This window comes from Struthio camelus, chromosome 3, assembly GCF_040807025.1.
Source record: "Struthio camelus isolate bStrCam1 chromosome 3, bStrCam1.hap1, whole genome shotgun sequence".
Lineage (NCBI taxonomy): Eukaryota > Metazoa > Chordata > Aves > Struthioniformes > Struthionidae > Struthio > Struthio camelus.
The window spans coordinates 9,606,111-9,621,380 of NC_090944.1; the positions used below are offsets into that span (position 1 = coordinate 9,606,111).

General features: G+C 44.6%; 1 protein-coding gene across 2 annotated transcripts in view; it reads right to left on the bottom strand.

Moving 5' to 3' along the window:
- INTS9 (integrator complex subunit 9) overlaps nucleotides 1-15,270 on the bottom strand; it is a 74,081-nt gene that overhangs the window by 6,712 nt on the left and 52,099 nt on the right. For both annotated transcript variants that reach the window (XM_068936821.1, XM_068936822.1), the window contains 2 exons: nucleotides 13,944-14,068; nucleotides 10,847-11,014 (listed from right to left, as the gene is read on the bottom strand). In XM_068936821.1, the coding sequence (XP_068792922.1) occupies nucleotides 10,847-11,014; nucleotides 13,944-14,068 (293 nt within the window). The remainder of the gene's footprint in view (nucleotides 1-10,846; nucleotides 11,015-13,943; nucleotides 14,069-15,270) is intronic.

Consider the following 15,270-nt stretch of genomic DNA (forward strand, 5'->3'; position numbering starts at 1 on the left):
GCCAAGTTGCTGTCTGCTGTAAATTACTACTATGTAGGGGATTACTGTATTCCTGCAAACCTTTAATCCGCATGTTGTGAACAGAGAAGCAACTGGATTTGACTTCAGAAAGCATTCACTTCCGCCTAATCCCAATGCCATCAAAGCAAAAAGGAAAACTTTTCTAATGGCTTCAATGTCAGCAGAGTTCAGCTACCTCTAATCACTTCTGAAAACCTTACCTACCACTATTAAAGCCACAGCTCATGTTTTGAGAGCACCTGCTTGAACTGAAAGGGTTGGACAGATGCTTGTGTTGCAAAAATAAAGGCATTTTAAGGCTGCATTTAGAATCCGTAAATATTGCTCGTATTCAGGCTTGGTGAATCCTAGAAATCAAAATTTCATGGGGCAGTTCAGATTGAGCTCTCTCTGGGACTCTGTTCTTTAAAACAGGGAATCTGTATATAGCCTTCATAGTTTGTTGTTGAAGCCTAAAAGAACGGAAGTTCAACGATAGCCTCTGCTTCAGATTTGTCCTGGGAGCTAAAAGTAGTAATACTTCCAGCAGTGTCATATGCAGCACTTTGCAATGGTCAAAGGCACTTTCCATCCCCACCATCTCCCACAGGAGGAGCTTAATGAAGAATTCATGGGAAAATGGCAAACACTGTAAGGAAAGAGGTCCTTAAAAAACAGAAAAACACTTAGAATAAAAGTACTCTTCTGTCACTTAAGTGCTTTGCTATTATCATTTATGCAGGTATTAACCACAGAGTTGGTAAATCACAACACTTTTTAATTGTTTATAGTCAAACAGACAGTAAGACAGACATTCATTTTTATTTTCTCTAAGCTATTGCCACATCTCACTGCCCTCTCCATGACGTGATCAATCCATTCATGATAGAAGTTCACTGAGCCAAACCAAAAAGGTCATTTAATCACATCCAGTAATTCACTGACCAACCCCAGATAGGACTGCTATCCTCCTCCTGACTGACCTCCTGCACACACAAATCACAGAATTCTTCCAAAGAGCTGGATTAAAGAGACCCTTTTCAGAGAGTGAGCAAATCTGGCCTAGACTCCAAGCCGTGGCAACTCCACTATTTCTTCCTGCAAACGGTTCCAAACTTTAATTTTCCTTGCAGCTAGGAAACTGTGTCTTATTTCAAGGTTGAATTTGTCCAATGTTTGGTTGCTGGAGTTTGTTATACTTTCGTCTGCAAGACTGAAAAGCCCCCCACTATGCAAGAGTAAGCGCTGCTTCTTTCCAGTCATTATCACAACTGTAATGCTACATGCTGGCATCAGGGAAGTCACGAAAACAGAGACACACAGCGCTGAGCACTAACAGCACATTAATCAGTCCCCTGCATATGGATGAGCATACTTGGACTGCCTTAACATTAAGGCAAAACTGTGTGTGTGCGTGCACGTTTTGCCTATTTCAGATGTTTAATTCCTTCTTGTTAAGCAAAGATCAAAACAGAAAAACTCAAAAAGCAAAACTCATTGACTCTGAGAAGCCTGACACTGCAACCATGTGAAGCTCAAAACAGGGGAGGGAGATGCAAGTCAGTTTGGGAAGCTCTGCTCCCATGATTAGAGCTGTCCACCTAAGCTCTCACAGAGTAAACACGCAAACTGCAGCTGAATCTTTCCTGTAGGACTGCACTTTCCACAGCAAAATGAGATCTGACACATATTACGTGAGCCCAAAGACTGTTTCTGGCCAAACTACAGCTGTTTATAAAGAAGAATAAGGCGCACAGGTGAGGTAATACTCTGATGTCTCTCCTAAGGCCTTCATCAGGCAGGGAGCACTCTCCCTAGACCCTAGGTCATATGCTGTCTTCAGTCACCAGTCAAAAATCCTCCTCTTGGCCACAAAGAGCTGAAAATGACTGAGAACGGGATCTGAAACTCTTACTGTAGAAACAAACTGAGGCTGAACAGTCAGTGAGTAGAATCAAGAAAGGACCAGAACGGTAGCTCACCTACAGAGGATTTTCCCCGGGACAGACGTGTGCAGACATACACCAGCCAGTTATTTTAATTACCGTGCTGCAGCTATCCTGGCAGTAGGGAATAGCAGTAATTTCTTCCTCGATTTTTGGGAAGCCTCTCCAAACTTCTCTGCTTTCCCTCTTCCCTCCCTCCCCCAAGTTTTGTAAGTGCATCAGTTCTTGCCTTAAAGTAGAGAGGGTGCAGGAAGGCTGCATCAGCGGGGCGGGGAAAAAACTGAGATGAACTGGATCTTCATCCTCCATAACTGGAGGGATGGGGAACTTGTAGGAATACAGCAAAGGTTATCTGTATTTAAAATCCCCTTAACTTTTAAAATCTGAATTTCGCTGGCGTGTGTACTAGTTTATAGCACATATATTTAGAAAGGGACATAGCTGACTTTTACTTCAGCATTAAATATGTATTTGCCAGATATGCAAACTGCATAAAAATTTCGTCTATGCATTAGAGATAGGAGCCAGAGCTGCAACCGGATCAGTCCACAGAAACCAAAGCCATGCAATAGAGCGGTGAGAGCACTGAGCAGGAAAGGCTCCTTATGAACTCAACACCTTGCAAATCCTTAGAAAAATAAAAGAAAGAATAAAGCTGGAATATATTCCTTGGGGCAGGAACCAGTTTTGTTCAGTGCTTGTGCAACTCCTAGGGCTCAGAAATCCTACTAAGGGATCCATGGCACTACTCACACTGCTGCACCACAATAATACAGTAAACAGAAGGAAAACACATCATGAATTCATCAAAAGTGGATCACGTTTAACTAACGCAACTTCTTTCCCTGGTAAGACAACTGCTGAGGGAAATGGGCCAGCCGCAGTCTGTGCTTCATGAAGCACAAGCAAGGTACCACTTGGGAAATTACAAATAGTGGGTTCCTACAGCAGTCCTGAGGTGGGGACCGCCTGGTTGAAGGAGAGAGAGCCCCAGGCAACTGCCGGGCTGATACTGCAATTCCTCAAGGGTCAAGTCTTGAGCCCAGGCCTGTCCAATCTTTACTAATGGCCTCAGTACAGAATAAGGGGAGTGTTCAGAAGGTATCGCTGAATTTTGCAGAGACGCCCTTAACAGAAAGAAAGTTCAGGCTATCATAGAGAAAAAAACAGATGACCTCAAGTACTGGAGTGAGAAAAACAAGATGAAATTAAATAGCATGAAATGCAAGGCCAGGGACTGGGCTAATGCCGAGAATTTCTGCTGTGAGCTGGCAGCTGCTGGAAATGACAGAGGTGAAGGGTCTAGGTTTATTAGTCCATCCCATGAGAACTGAGAGCTGCAAATGTGACACAGACATGAAAAAGCCAAATGCAACTCCAGAAAATATCAAGTAATTCTAGTAGAGATGAGCTACTGCTATTATACTGGGCCCGGCAAGATCTGCTGTGAACTACTTGCAAATTGTGGGTAATTTAAGTTCAAGTAAGATGTACAGGAGGGTAGATTAGGGCAGGAGACGCTGTCTTCTAAGAGGAAACTAAATTATTTTGGCTTGTTTAGCCTGGTAGAAAGAAAACCAAAAGGAGAATTTGATTATTCTACATAAACACCACAGGGAAAACATCAACAAAAGAGAAAATCTATTTACGCTAAAACATGAGATTAAGAGTAAATTTGTGCAGACCAGCTACGAATATGTGTAGGCTGCAAATTAGGATGTTTCTAGCCGTCAGTGACTGTGGGGGTTTGAACAGCATTCTAGTGGGAACAGCAGGGGCAAAAGTCTTCCCAGTATGAAGTTAGTTCCTTACATTTTATGAGGCTTATTTTAAACACTGTTAACAACTGCAGCTGGGTTCTGGCCATGTAACCCATGAAGACATTTCCAGTTTTAGGTGGAAACGATTCCTTACGGTCTTGGAGCTTACCAGGTATGAAAAGACTCCCACCCAAATCTTAGTCCCTATAAAGGATGCAATTCATATGTGACAGAAAAAATATCTTCTCCAAACTATTAGTGAAGCCCAAAGATTTTAAGACCTGTCCGCCTTCAGAGAGAGTCCACCAGTTCTTTGTGGTCAGCATTTCACAGCTGTTACAATAAGCAATCTTCAGCAAAACCTGAACTGAGAACAACCTGCCTCAATATCCTTCCCACCACCCACCTTGCCCCTCACACACATCAAGCCCAGTTTCTGATCCCCATTAGGTGCAGAAGAGTACCCTCCCAGTGTATCTTTAATAGGAACAGGGCCCAGATATTCCACACGCTTACAATCTGTCGGATACCCCTTGTATGTGTAAGTAGGGAAGATCTGTATAGTCATTTTGTAAACAGAAGAAAAAATATGGTTGTCATCCTGTCACTTATTTTTATTTGGATGGCAATGTTAGGAAAGGAAGAAAATTTACCTCACCTCCTACCTCCCTGCTTCTTTTTATCCCTTCTCTATTTTTTTTTAAGTGCCAGAAGCTCTGTTATTGAGTCACTTGGAAGCAGACACAGAAATGCACAAGAGATTATAGCGTGGGCAGAAGTCTCAAACCCACTCAGCCTTGGCTTTATACCATCTGTCAAATCAGGCAGAGTCTGAGTGCAAGAAGTCTGCAAGCATCAGATCCTGCAGAGGAACACAAAAAGGTATGAGGTCATACACATGCACCAAGGGGAAAGGTCGAAAGATTTAAATATGCCTGTGGAGTGAGCACTCACGGCCAGCAAGTGTATTAAACAAGGCACAAGGCCATAATGCAGTAGAATGGAAATCACTCGGGGAACCTTTCTACTGGGACTTAAAGGAACAGAGGCATTTCCAACACAGAAGAACAAACGCCCTATCACTAAGGGCATCTACATAATCATTGAGGGATGGAGATCAGAGTTATGTCTTGCTGGTTCTTCAGCCTCAGATTTTACAGGATCGGAGTGTTTGAAATGGGATGGTTAGGTTGCTAAACTAACCTGAACTTAACAGACTCTGAGGGTCTGCTACAGTTCCCTCTGGAGTAGATTTTAAAGTTTCATTAACCTCAGTGGATGAAAGATTATGCCGTAAATATTTACAGGTTTTGATACTATTGTTTGTAACTGCCTACATCGTAGCTTTACTACTTCTCAGAGTCAACATCTAGTGGAGAAATAAAACAGACTGAAGGGATAGTCCCATGTTTTTGAGCAATGGAATAAACCACTTCTGTTCCACGTACATGATCCAGGCAATCACCCTCTCTATCCCTGCTTCTTGCATTTATGCACAGCTTAGAAGTCCCACTAAGGGGACTAAGGGGACCCAGATCAACATGACGGCCCTTGTCCCCAAAGTCATAGAAAGATATGTGATCAAACAACAGGAAACAACGCTGGATGGGATTATAGGCAGCGGACTCACTACAAAAGCTTACCGCTGGCTCTTTGCCAATACTGTGCCAAGAGACAGTTTTAAAGAGGTATTTAAAAAGTGTAATGAAGTAGATTTATGGCTGTTTAACAGAGCTCTTCCCTAGTACGCTGTGTAGCCTGGGAGAAGGCAGGAAATAATGGTTTGAGGAAAAGAGGCCAGTGGAAGCTGGAGCCAGCAGAAGCAGAAATTGAGCTCAATCCTGCATGAAAAATGACAGGTAGGGGAAGCAAAGACATGGAAAAGCTTCAAAGGGAAGGCAAGCAACTTGCAAATACAAAAGAGGAGTCATTTTAAATATATCAAAATGGCATGAGTCAAAACGTTCAAAACATTGTAACTAGTTTATGGATCAGAATGTCACGTTGTTGATGCTTACTGGGAAGAGAGGTGCGTGGCTGGGTATAAATAGTGTTATCCTACAGCCAGATATCCAAAAATGAAAGAGAAACAACCCTAGATTTTAATGTGGACAGGGAAAGACAGGTCTGGAGCAGAAAAGCGGGTCTGAGTTTTATCAACAGGGCAATCTGCGGTTGAGACTAACCAGAGAAAAGGCGTGGCAAAAAAAAGTGAAGGAAAGGAGAGAGAACACATTCAAGGCCCACAAAAGATGGGAGGAGGGAGGAGAATTCTCTGCAGAAGTAATGAGAGGCAGAACAACGAAGAGAGGAGAGAGACACAGGAGCAAGGTGGGAGTCATGTTTTTACAAAGAAAAGAATGCGTGATGGCACTGAACACTGACGGCATCGATCAGGAGGATGGCAGACTACAGCCCTACAGGCTTTGCCCTAAGGAAAAGTCAGCAGAGCAGCTTCAGCGGAATGCCAAAAAGTGAAGACCAAATTTGGAGAGAGTCTATGCTGGAATGAGGGAGTGACCCCAGGCAATTTTGCAGGCTGATTCAGTGAGCTGGGAGAGGAAGGGAGGAATGCTAGTAGCAGAAGCAAGCAGGATGGTTATCTTTCATTTGCTTTACGATAAGATAGGTGAGACTACAGCATCTCTATACTACAAGGAGGAATAGCCAGGGGAAAGGGAAGGGAGAGAGACCAGGAGACTGAATAACCTGAGGTCACCGAGATGAGATGAGGGTTAGAAGAAACAGAGAAATCAAACTCCTTTGTCCCGCAAATACAGAAGGAAGTTGCAGAGGTAAGATGAAAGCCATGTTTCGCCTGTCTGTCTCTCAAAAGGACTTGGCAAGATCTTATGGGAAAAGAAAAGTCAAGATGGAGACGGGGAGGCTGCAATGAAAGCTACATAATTAGAACGGGCTGCCAAGAAGCTGTGTTTCTAGTTCTTCTCTGCAACAGTTCCTTGTAATTTCACTTCACGGAGGACAGTGGACTGCATAGCCACACTCTCCTATATTGGTCCGTGTCCTGAAGAACTTGCAAATCGAGTATTTGACAAGCACAGAGTCCTCACTGAAGTCAGCCTGCTGCTGAAATCAAGTGATACGCACCGTTGTTCAGCTCTAATTAAACTGGAGGCACATTATTTGCTCAAACGCTACCGTTTCATTTATCTGTTTGCTCCAGAAGGTGTTTTCCATTTTCCCATCGTTCTCCTGTGAAAAGACAATGCCTAACCAATTTCCAGGAAGCAGCCTTTCTGTTAAACTATTTTTTTAAAGTGAAAGGCAGATGTTGAGAAGAACAAATTAGTTAAAGTGTAAAGGCTTCCACAATACCTCTGAGAGCCATTTCAGCCCGGTGCCTTGGGAATGTGAAAACCTCTCTCTAAACAAAGGCTGCTCTGAGCGTAAATCTCATTAACATACAGGAGTCCTGCTTGACCTGACTTTGCTCTATGCTGAAGTGATTGAAACGTAGACAAGCTCCAGCAGTATGAGCAGATTTACATTAGTCTGACAGGCCGGATTTCACACAAGAATACAGTCAGTCTGTAGTGACTGAGACTATACTGAGGGAACTGTTTGGTTTTCAGAAGCTCTACGGATCGAGACACAAGTTTGAACGCATCTCTGTTTCAGTGAAAGGACTGTGGATGTTTGGAGAGGGCCCTGATCAGGACTTCACTGAGGCAGACTGTCTTTTGGGAGACTTCTAGCTGTACTTTAGAGAACAGACCCAAATCCTAGCTCTGCTGCAGATCTAACAATGTGGAAGTCAAACCCTCTAGCTATAAAATACCCTTTCCACCTGCCACTTGAACCTTCACAGAACCCCAGAAATGGTGTAGTCTGTACGAAACAAATGTCCTTCCCTTGCAGTATAGGCAACCCTGCAGATTCAGCCAACTTTAAAGAGTCTTGCTGGCTGAAGCTATTGAAAAGGGGACATTAAGTAGCAAATTCTCTCCACCAGAGAGCCTCATCTAGCAAATTTGCAATCCCGTCTTGCACAACCCATCCAGCAGATGGGGAAGCTACAGCCATTTTTTGCCACCATTGTGTAAACCCTGCCTGAAATCAAAGACCTGCTGTACCAGCCTTTCAAAATCAACATCCTAATGATCCCTCTGCACAAAGAGATGGACAGACAGGGCTCTTATCCTGGGAGAGAGAATGAGGCAGACCAGGCAGACGGCACATCAAAATTGCTAGGCGGGGGAAGAACGTATTATTTTTTGCTTAACTTTGGGAGTAGCACCAAAGGAAATACAGGCCCTAGAAGCATTCAATGTTTTCCTCCTTCTCTTGTGTCTTTAAAAACCAAATAGTGATCCTTTGAGATGACGTTGCTGGGACTGGTTACACAGAGTTCAGTTCAGAGATTGTGTTGTTTCCTTCTCGGCAGTTACCAGATACGCTGCTGAGGCTCAGAGACCTAAGAGGGTGGGAGATAATGTACTGTCTCTCCCGAGCCTTATTACCACTCTGCGGGTCAAGCTGAAAGCAAACTGGGCTCACAGGATGATGTGACCAACATCTGCTGAAATGGAGGATGTTCTCAGGAAACAGTCTGTGATCACTACAAATCTGGCATCGCTCTTCCTCTAACAAGTTCCCTTAGAAAGGATGATCAACACCTCTTTTTGAGGATGTTTTGCATGCATATCTCAATGCTGGGGAATGGCATCCCTGTACCACAGCCCTGTACTACAGGCTTGCTCTCAGAGGCAAGTACACAACCACTAACGGGACTAATTCCCAAAGAACCCCATGAGACTAGCAAACACTATCCCTCTGATACCAGTGGGGAAGGACAACAGCAAGATGGCTTTGCTGAGAGTCTTAGAGATGATCTGGTCTACTTAATTTTTAGGTCAGCATACGAGCTTTTCTTAGGAGAGTCATTACATGCTAAGTAGCTTGCCGTAGCAAGTTGGTATGTGCAGCTTTGGAACTTAGGGAGAACATCTGGACATGGGCGTCACGGAAGATGCTTCCACTCCCTAAGCAGGCAGGTGACTTTGAAATCAGGACTCCTGTGTGAATACAATTCGATGTTTTTTGGTACTTGTTAGAGTAGGAAAAGGGCCATTTCTGTCAACATTCCTGTCTGTGCACCTTTCTGTTTCAACACTCTAAAGTGAACGCAGTGGAAACTTGCTCTCCTACTTTAGGTGCTTCTTTGACACCCATTCTTGGTGAACACCACACCGTCTTCAGTGCATCCTCCTTCCAACATCCCAGGAGTTTGGGGAAATGCAATTACCCCCGATCCCCTTTTTGCCTACAAGTACGGAAAGAAGCCGTTTGCTTCAGTGAGACACGGCAGCTAAAAAACTCTGGAGAGCCGAGGCAGAGAAATGAAGAACATGCTCACGTTGGTGGCTGCCAGTGGGGCTGAATCGACATGGACTCTTGAACCTCAACTGTAGGGGACCTTGCCACAAACGACCAAGCTAACAAGAGAAACACAGACTTGCTGTCTGATGCACTCTCGTCCCACAAGCCTGACACTGGCCCCAGACTGATAAGCTCTGCCAAGGAACTCTGCAGTCTTGAAAGTCTTTTGAAACATTTTCCAGTTTCAGCTGCATTTTCTGTTGTAGACTTGGGCTAATCATACAAGAAGACTCTGACAGAGGAATGAATTGAACATGCGACTCCCATGAACCAGTGCAGCAAACTTTAACACAACCCTCCCCTGTGACAGGAACTTCAAAATGCATGAGGGTTGGTGAATATTCACTTGTAGTATCTGCGCTGATTTGCGTTCTGTTTGCCAGGAAAGTTGGTATCTATTCTCTTCACAGGGCCGACACAAGGAACAGGCTTAAATATAAAGGCTCACTTACACCCTCACAGTTTAGAGAAAAACCCAAAGCTTACGTCCAATCTAAACAGTAGGTAGACCGTGTGCTGGCTCTCTGCAGAAGGTGGAACATCACCTTCAGAGCATCAGATTTGTTTTGGTCATGCTGGTGAACATAAGCCACATTTTACTAGTCTCGGGCTTACTAGGATCCAATAAATATGCAAATTTCCAAAATAATTAAATACACATGCCATGATAAAGCTGCATCCAAGTATATTTTCTAAATAAAAAAATCCCTCCTTGTTTGTGCCAGTCCTCTAACCAGTGGGCTGGGTAGCCTCCTTACAGACTTGAGGCACAAAGTAGACACACACAGAACGGTAGGAGCGGGTGCTGTGGACTGGCTGGGGGATTTTGTTACGTGGGTATCAGTTTTGTACTTCCTATTCTAGTTAACTAAGGGTACTTCCTCCTTCTGCTCTCTGACAAAAGGCAGGCCCATCTATTCAATAGTTTCCAAAGGGCTTGTAAAAAGCCACTCTCACCTTTGATCCACGGACATATTTGTGCTGACTGGATTGTCGAAAAAAAATTTTAAGATCATGTCTGTTAAAATATGGGTTACCCCTTGTTTTATGAGTAAATTTATATATATTATGGGGTTAATAAATTATTAATAGATGTTGTGGGAATAAATAGTCCATGTTACAGATGGGTATGAGCAACCCGTCAACACGTTGGATTTCAGCAGTCTTTAAGAATTAACCATTTATTGAAACTTATAACACAAATGAGCCATTTTACTACTGTGCCTTCAACATACGACTGAACACTGCACCTTGAGGGAAAGGGGGTTTCTCATGGCAGGCACAGCTGGGGAGGAAGAATGACAACTCCTGGCCACTAACTCCCAGTTCCTCCAGATCCTTCCCTTGTCCCTGGGCCACTGATTCAAATTGCAGTGCCTCTGTTTTCTCAGATTTAAACTGAAGATGACTTGCTTGCCTCCCAGCTGGCTAGCAAAGATTGCCCTTTGTTCTGTATTTTGAGATGTGATACAGCTTTGCAAAGGACAATTAACCTGAACTTATTTTTGCTTTCCCGTAATGGTTTCTTCAATTCCCATTAGCTTACATGAGTGTGATAAACCTCTCTCAGAAATGCTTCTTATTTAGCCCTCCACTTGAGAGAAAGTGCTTCACACATTCCTAGTCAATAACAAATCACAGCCGCAATATCTCCTCCAGTCAAAGAGGCTACTGAAATAGTAGCTTGAATTTCACCGTATGAGCAAGGAGCCACCATGTTGCCCCCCTTTTGTTACTCACTTCTGGCATGATTTCAATCTTCTCGTAGCGCCGTTTATATGGGAGAGTCAGCACCTCTGCTCTGTGGTAGGACACTGGCGGTGGCTGGCAGTCTATCATCAGATCTGTGCGATGAGACTGGGTGGGTGGTGGCTGAGTGTACTGCTCTGGGCAAACTACATGGAGAGGCTGGAAAAGAAGACTGTGGTGACACAGAGAAACATCTGGCTGATTCTGTGCACTGCCCTATACCATATCTATATTGCAATTGTTGCCATAATGAGGTTTGCAAAATGATCTTTGCAAGCTAACTTATTTGTATGAAAATAACATACGAAAGATGCAACCCAGAAGATCTAGTCGGGATTGGAATAAACTGTTCAAGGAGCAGGCAGTCTTTGTTCTGTATATAAAAACTATCCAGAGTAACAAGATCTAAATTTGTGTCTGTAATCACCACTTCAGTATCAGCAGTCGGTCATGTTAGATGCCATAAGGGGAGAAAATAGTAAAACATTCAATAGCTTTGTCTTCCAAAATCTTGTCATCTAAATTGGAACCAAATGTCAGTGGGGACCCTCATAAAATGGCATGGTGCAAGGCAGACCTGTATCAAAATGTAAGACTGCAAATATTAGTCAAATGGGCAATTCTGAGTTTTCATAAACTGTCAGCAATATATTAACAAAGCATGTAACAGGTTGGTTACCACAAAGATCAGCACAGGATTTAAGGAACCAAAGGACAAGACATTGTTTCTGCAAACCATTTTCGAAACAGCATTATGCTTCAGTAGTAACATGGAAGAAGACACTTGTCAGAGAAACAGGCAATGGCAACGGCCATCAGTTGTGGAGCAGCAAGCTAGGTCACCAAAAAATGACAAAAGATCACAGAGAATCACAGAATGGTTGAGGTTGGAAGGGACCTCTGGAGATCATCGAGTCCAACCTCCCTGCTCAACCTGGGTCCTCCAGAGCATATTGCCCAGGATCGCGTCCAGGCGGGTTTTGACTGTCTCCAGGGAAGGAGACTCCGCTACCTCTCTGGGCAACCTGTGCCAGTGCTCTGTCACCCTCACAGTGAAGAAGTTTGTCCTCAGGTTCAGACGGAACTGCCTGCGGTTCCGTTTCTGCCCGTTGTTTCTTGCCCTGTTGCCGGGCATCATGGAGAAGAGTCTGGCCCCATCCTCTTGACGCCCTCCCTTCAGATATCAACACACATTGACGAGATCCCCTCTCACTCTTCTCTTCTCCAGGCTAAACAGGCCCAGCTCTCGCAGCCTTTCCTCCGAGGAGAGATGCTCCAGGCCCCTCATCATCTTAGCAGCCCTCCGCTGCACTCTCTCCAGGAGTGCCGTCTCTCTCCTGTACTGGCGAGCCCAGCACTGGACTCGAGTACTCCACATGTGGCCTCCCCAGGGCTGAGGAGAGGGGCAGGATCACCTCCCTCCACCTGCTGGCAACACTCTGCCTAAGGCATCCCAGCGTACCACTGACCTTCTTGGTCACAAGGCACACTGCTGCCTCATGCTTAACTTGTTGTCCACCAGCACTCCCACGTCCTTCCCTGCAGAGATGCTTTCCAGCAGGTCAACCCCCAGCCTGTCCTGCTGCATGGCGTTATTCCTCCCCAGGGGCAGCACCCTGCACTTGCCTTGGTTGAACTTCAGGAGGTTCCTCTCCGCCCACCTCTCCAGCCTGTCCAGGTCCCTCTGAACGGCAGCACAGTCTTCTGGTGTGTCAGCCCCTCCTCCCAGTTTAGTATCATCAGCAAACTTGCTGAGGGTGCACTCTGTCCCTTTATCCAGGTCACTGATGTATACCTTGAACAAGACTGGACCCAGGACTGGCCCCCTGGGGCACACCGCTAGCTGCAGGCCTCCAACTTGACTCTGCACCACTGACCGCAACCCTCTGAGCTCTGCCACCTAGCCAGTTCTCAGTCCACCTCACTGTCCACTCACCCCACCCACGCTTCCTGAGCTTCCCTAGGAGGATGTGATGGGAGACAGTGTCCAAAGCCTTGTTGAAGTCCAGAAAGACAACATCCACTGCTCTCCCCTCACCTACCCAGCCAGTCATTCCATCAGAGAAGGCTGTCAGATTGGTCAAGCACGATTTCCCTTTGGTGAATCCATGCTGACTACTCCCGATCACCTTCTTGTCCTCCAGATGCTTAGTGAGGACCTCCAGGAGGAGCTGTTCCATCACCTTTCCAGGGATGGAGGGGAGGCTGACAGGCCTGGAGTTTCCTGGCTCCTCCTCCTTGCCCTTTTGGAAGACTGGGGTGACATTGGCTTTCTTCCAGGCCTCAGGCACCTCTCAAGATGACCCAGACATTGTTAAAAGGTTTGAAAGAACAAGTAATTTTGTATTTTGACAAGCTAAAGATAGATCCAACAGAAAAGCTCTGCCAGAAAAATACCGGGTATTGCTTTTAATTGTGTTATGAGTCAGAAAGCAAATTTCAACAGAAACAAACTGGATAGAAAAGGAGGGGCTCAGACATATGCACTAAGGCCATAAAGAGTCAAGGAGGGGAACACAGAGCCTACATGAACACTCTGGCATTCTTCTGAGACAGAAGTCCAGATCTTGCAAACGGGGTGAGGAAAGCAACAGATTTGGAAGAGACACAAGAGTGGAAGTCCAAAGCAGCAGTGCCAGGACCAAGGCAAGGACCAGCTGCAGGCATAAAGAGCCAGATATGAAGACTGTGAAAGCTGAGGGGCTCTGAGGATGTTCAGCACCTGGCACTGGTGAACCTTTAGACTATATTAGACACAGCCAGGCACATTTATACAAATAGGAAAAAGAATAGGAGAAAGAGTGAGTATATCTATACGTACCTAAAAATGAGGACAGGAATGTATACCTCATCTGCTCTGCATTCTGAACTCCTAGGGATCCTGTAGCCACTCTGTGCAGAGACTGGCAATGACTTCATACTTATTTTGGAGCAGGATGCTAAAGGAGAGCTCAGTGCTGTGTGTTTTCTCATGGAAAGGGAGATATGTGTGTTGTCTTGATTTTGCCATTGTTTAATGCAAGACGTTCATAATCCAACTATTTATTTCAAGCGTGTGAAGAAATGTAAGACAACAGAAATTCATTACCTGGACTTCTTTGAGTAATTTAGACACTTGAATAAAATTCAGTCTTGTGTCAATGGGGCAGTAGACACATTTCATAGCCAAAGGTTGATAAGGAGCTAGGGCATCCAGATAAGAGAAATCCGGTTCTGAAAAGAGAAGTGTTGAAAACACTGAATGCCTCTTATGAACAAAGATTGCTCCTCTCTCTGTTTTCATGTTCTGGTCTAGACAAGCTGTTGTTCAGTAACGTTAATTCTGTTATAGCTATTTCTTCCTTCCCGGACCCGTTATTTTCAGTTAATTTGATGAAAATTATGCCCACAATTAGTCTTACCTTAATCAAGTAATGGAGCAATTCTACTTCATTTGAACACATTATGGCATGATTTTTATAACAAATTTAATCAAGATAAAAACATCATCTCTTACTTTTAATCAGATCCTCTAAAAAAAGGCAAGATTCATAAAGCTTTTTAGTATCACAAGGTAACCTAAATGTCAGCTTGTTTTTTACTATCACAAAAACACAGCATAAACATCGCTATCTTCGTGAACCTGTACAAATGTCCCCTGCTGCAGACACATTACCTCCAAACCCCCATTTTCCTTACAGTAAATATATATTTATTTCTATCTAAGCGTTAGGCTTAGACTGATGGAAAAATGAGGATCTAATCATCAAAATTTTAACATAACCCACAAGCATCTGGAGGAAGCCCTCCCATTGGAGGGACAGTCAGTTGGGTTTTTTACAGTTATGCCAACAGAGCCACTAGCACAGGTCAGGATTAGCTGAAGGCTGCTCGCAACAGGGGCTATCCAGAAGCTGAGATAGGCTGTGACGTGATTTCACACATCTTCCTAGAGGACTGACACCTTCCACCTAAAGGCCACCAGAACTTGTACTGCTGGATATCTTAACAGAATCACAGAATCGCAGAATGGTTGAGGCTGGCAAGGACCTCTGGAGATCATCTAGTCCAAATCCCTTGCTCAACCAGGGTCACCTACAGTACCCAGGCCCCTGTCCAGACAGCTTTGGAATATTTCCAAGAATGGAGACTCCACAACTTCTCCGGGCAACCTGGTCCAGTGCTCAGTGACCCGCACAAGAAAGAAGTTTTTCCTCCTGTTTAGGCAGAACTTCCTGTGTTTCACGTTGTGCCCGTTGCCTTTCATCCTATCGCTGGGCACTAATGAGAAGAGTCTGGCCCCGTCCTCTTGACACCTTCCCTTCAGATACTTAGATACATGTTCAGATACACGTACCCACCCAACTCTGGGGATCACTGATCGAATGATGTGCAGGAGCTTGTGCTATCACTATCTACCTGAAATTATGGTGAGA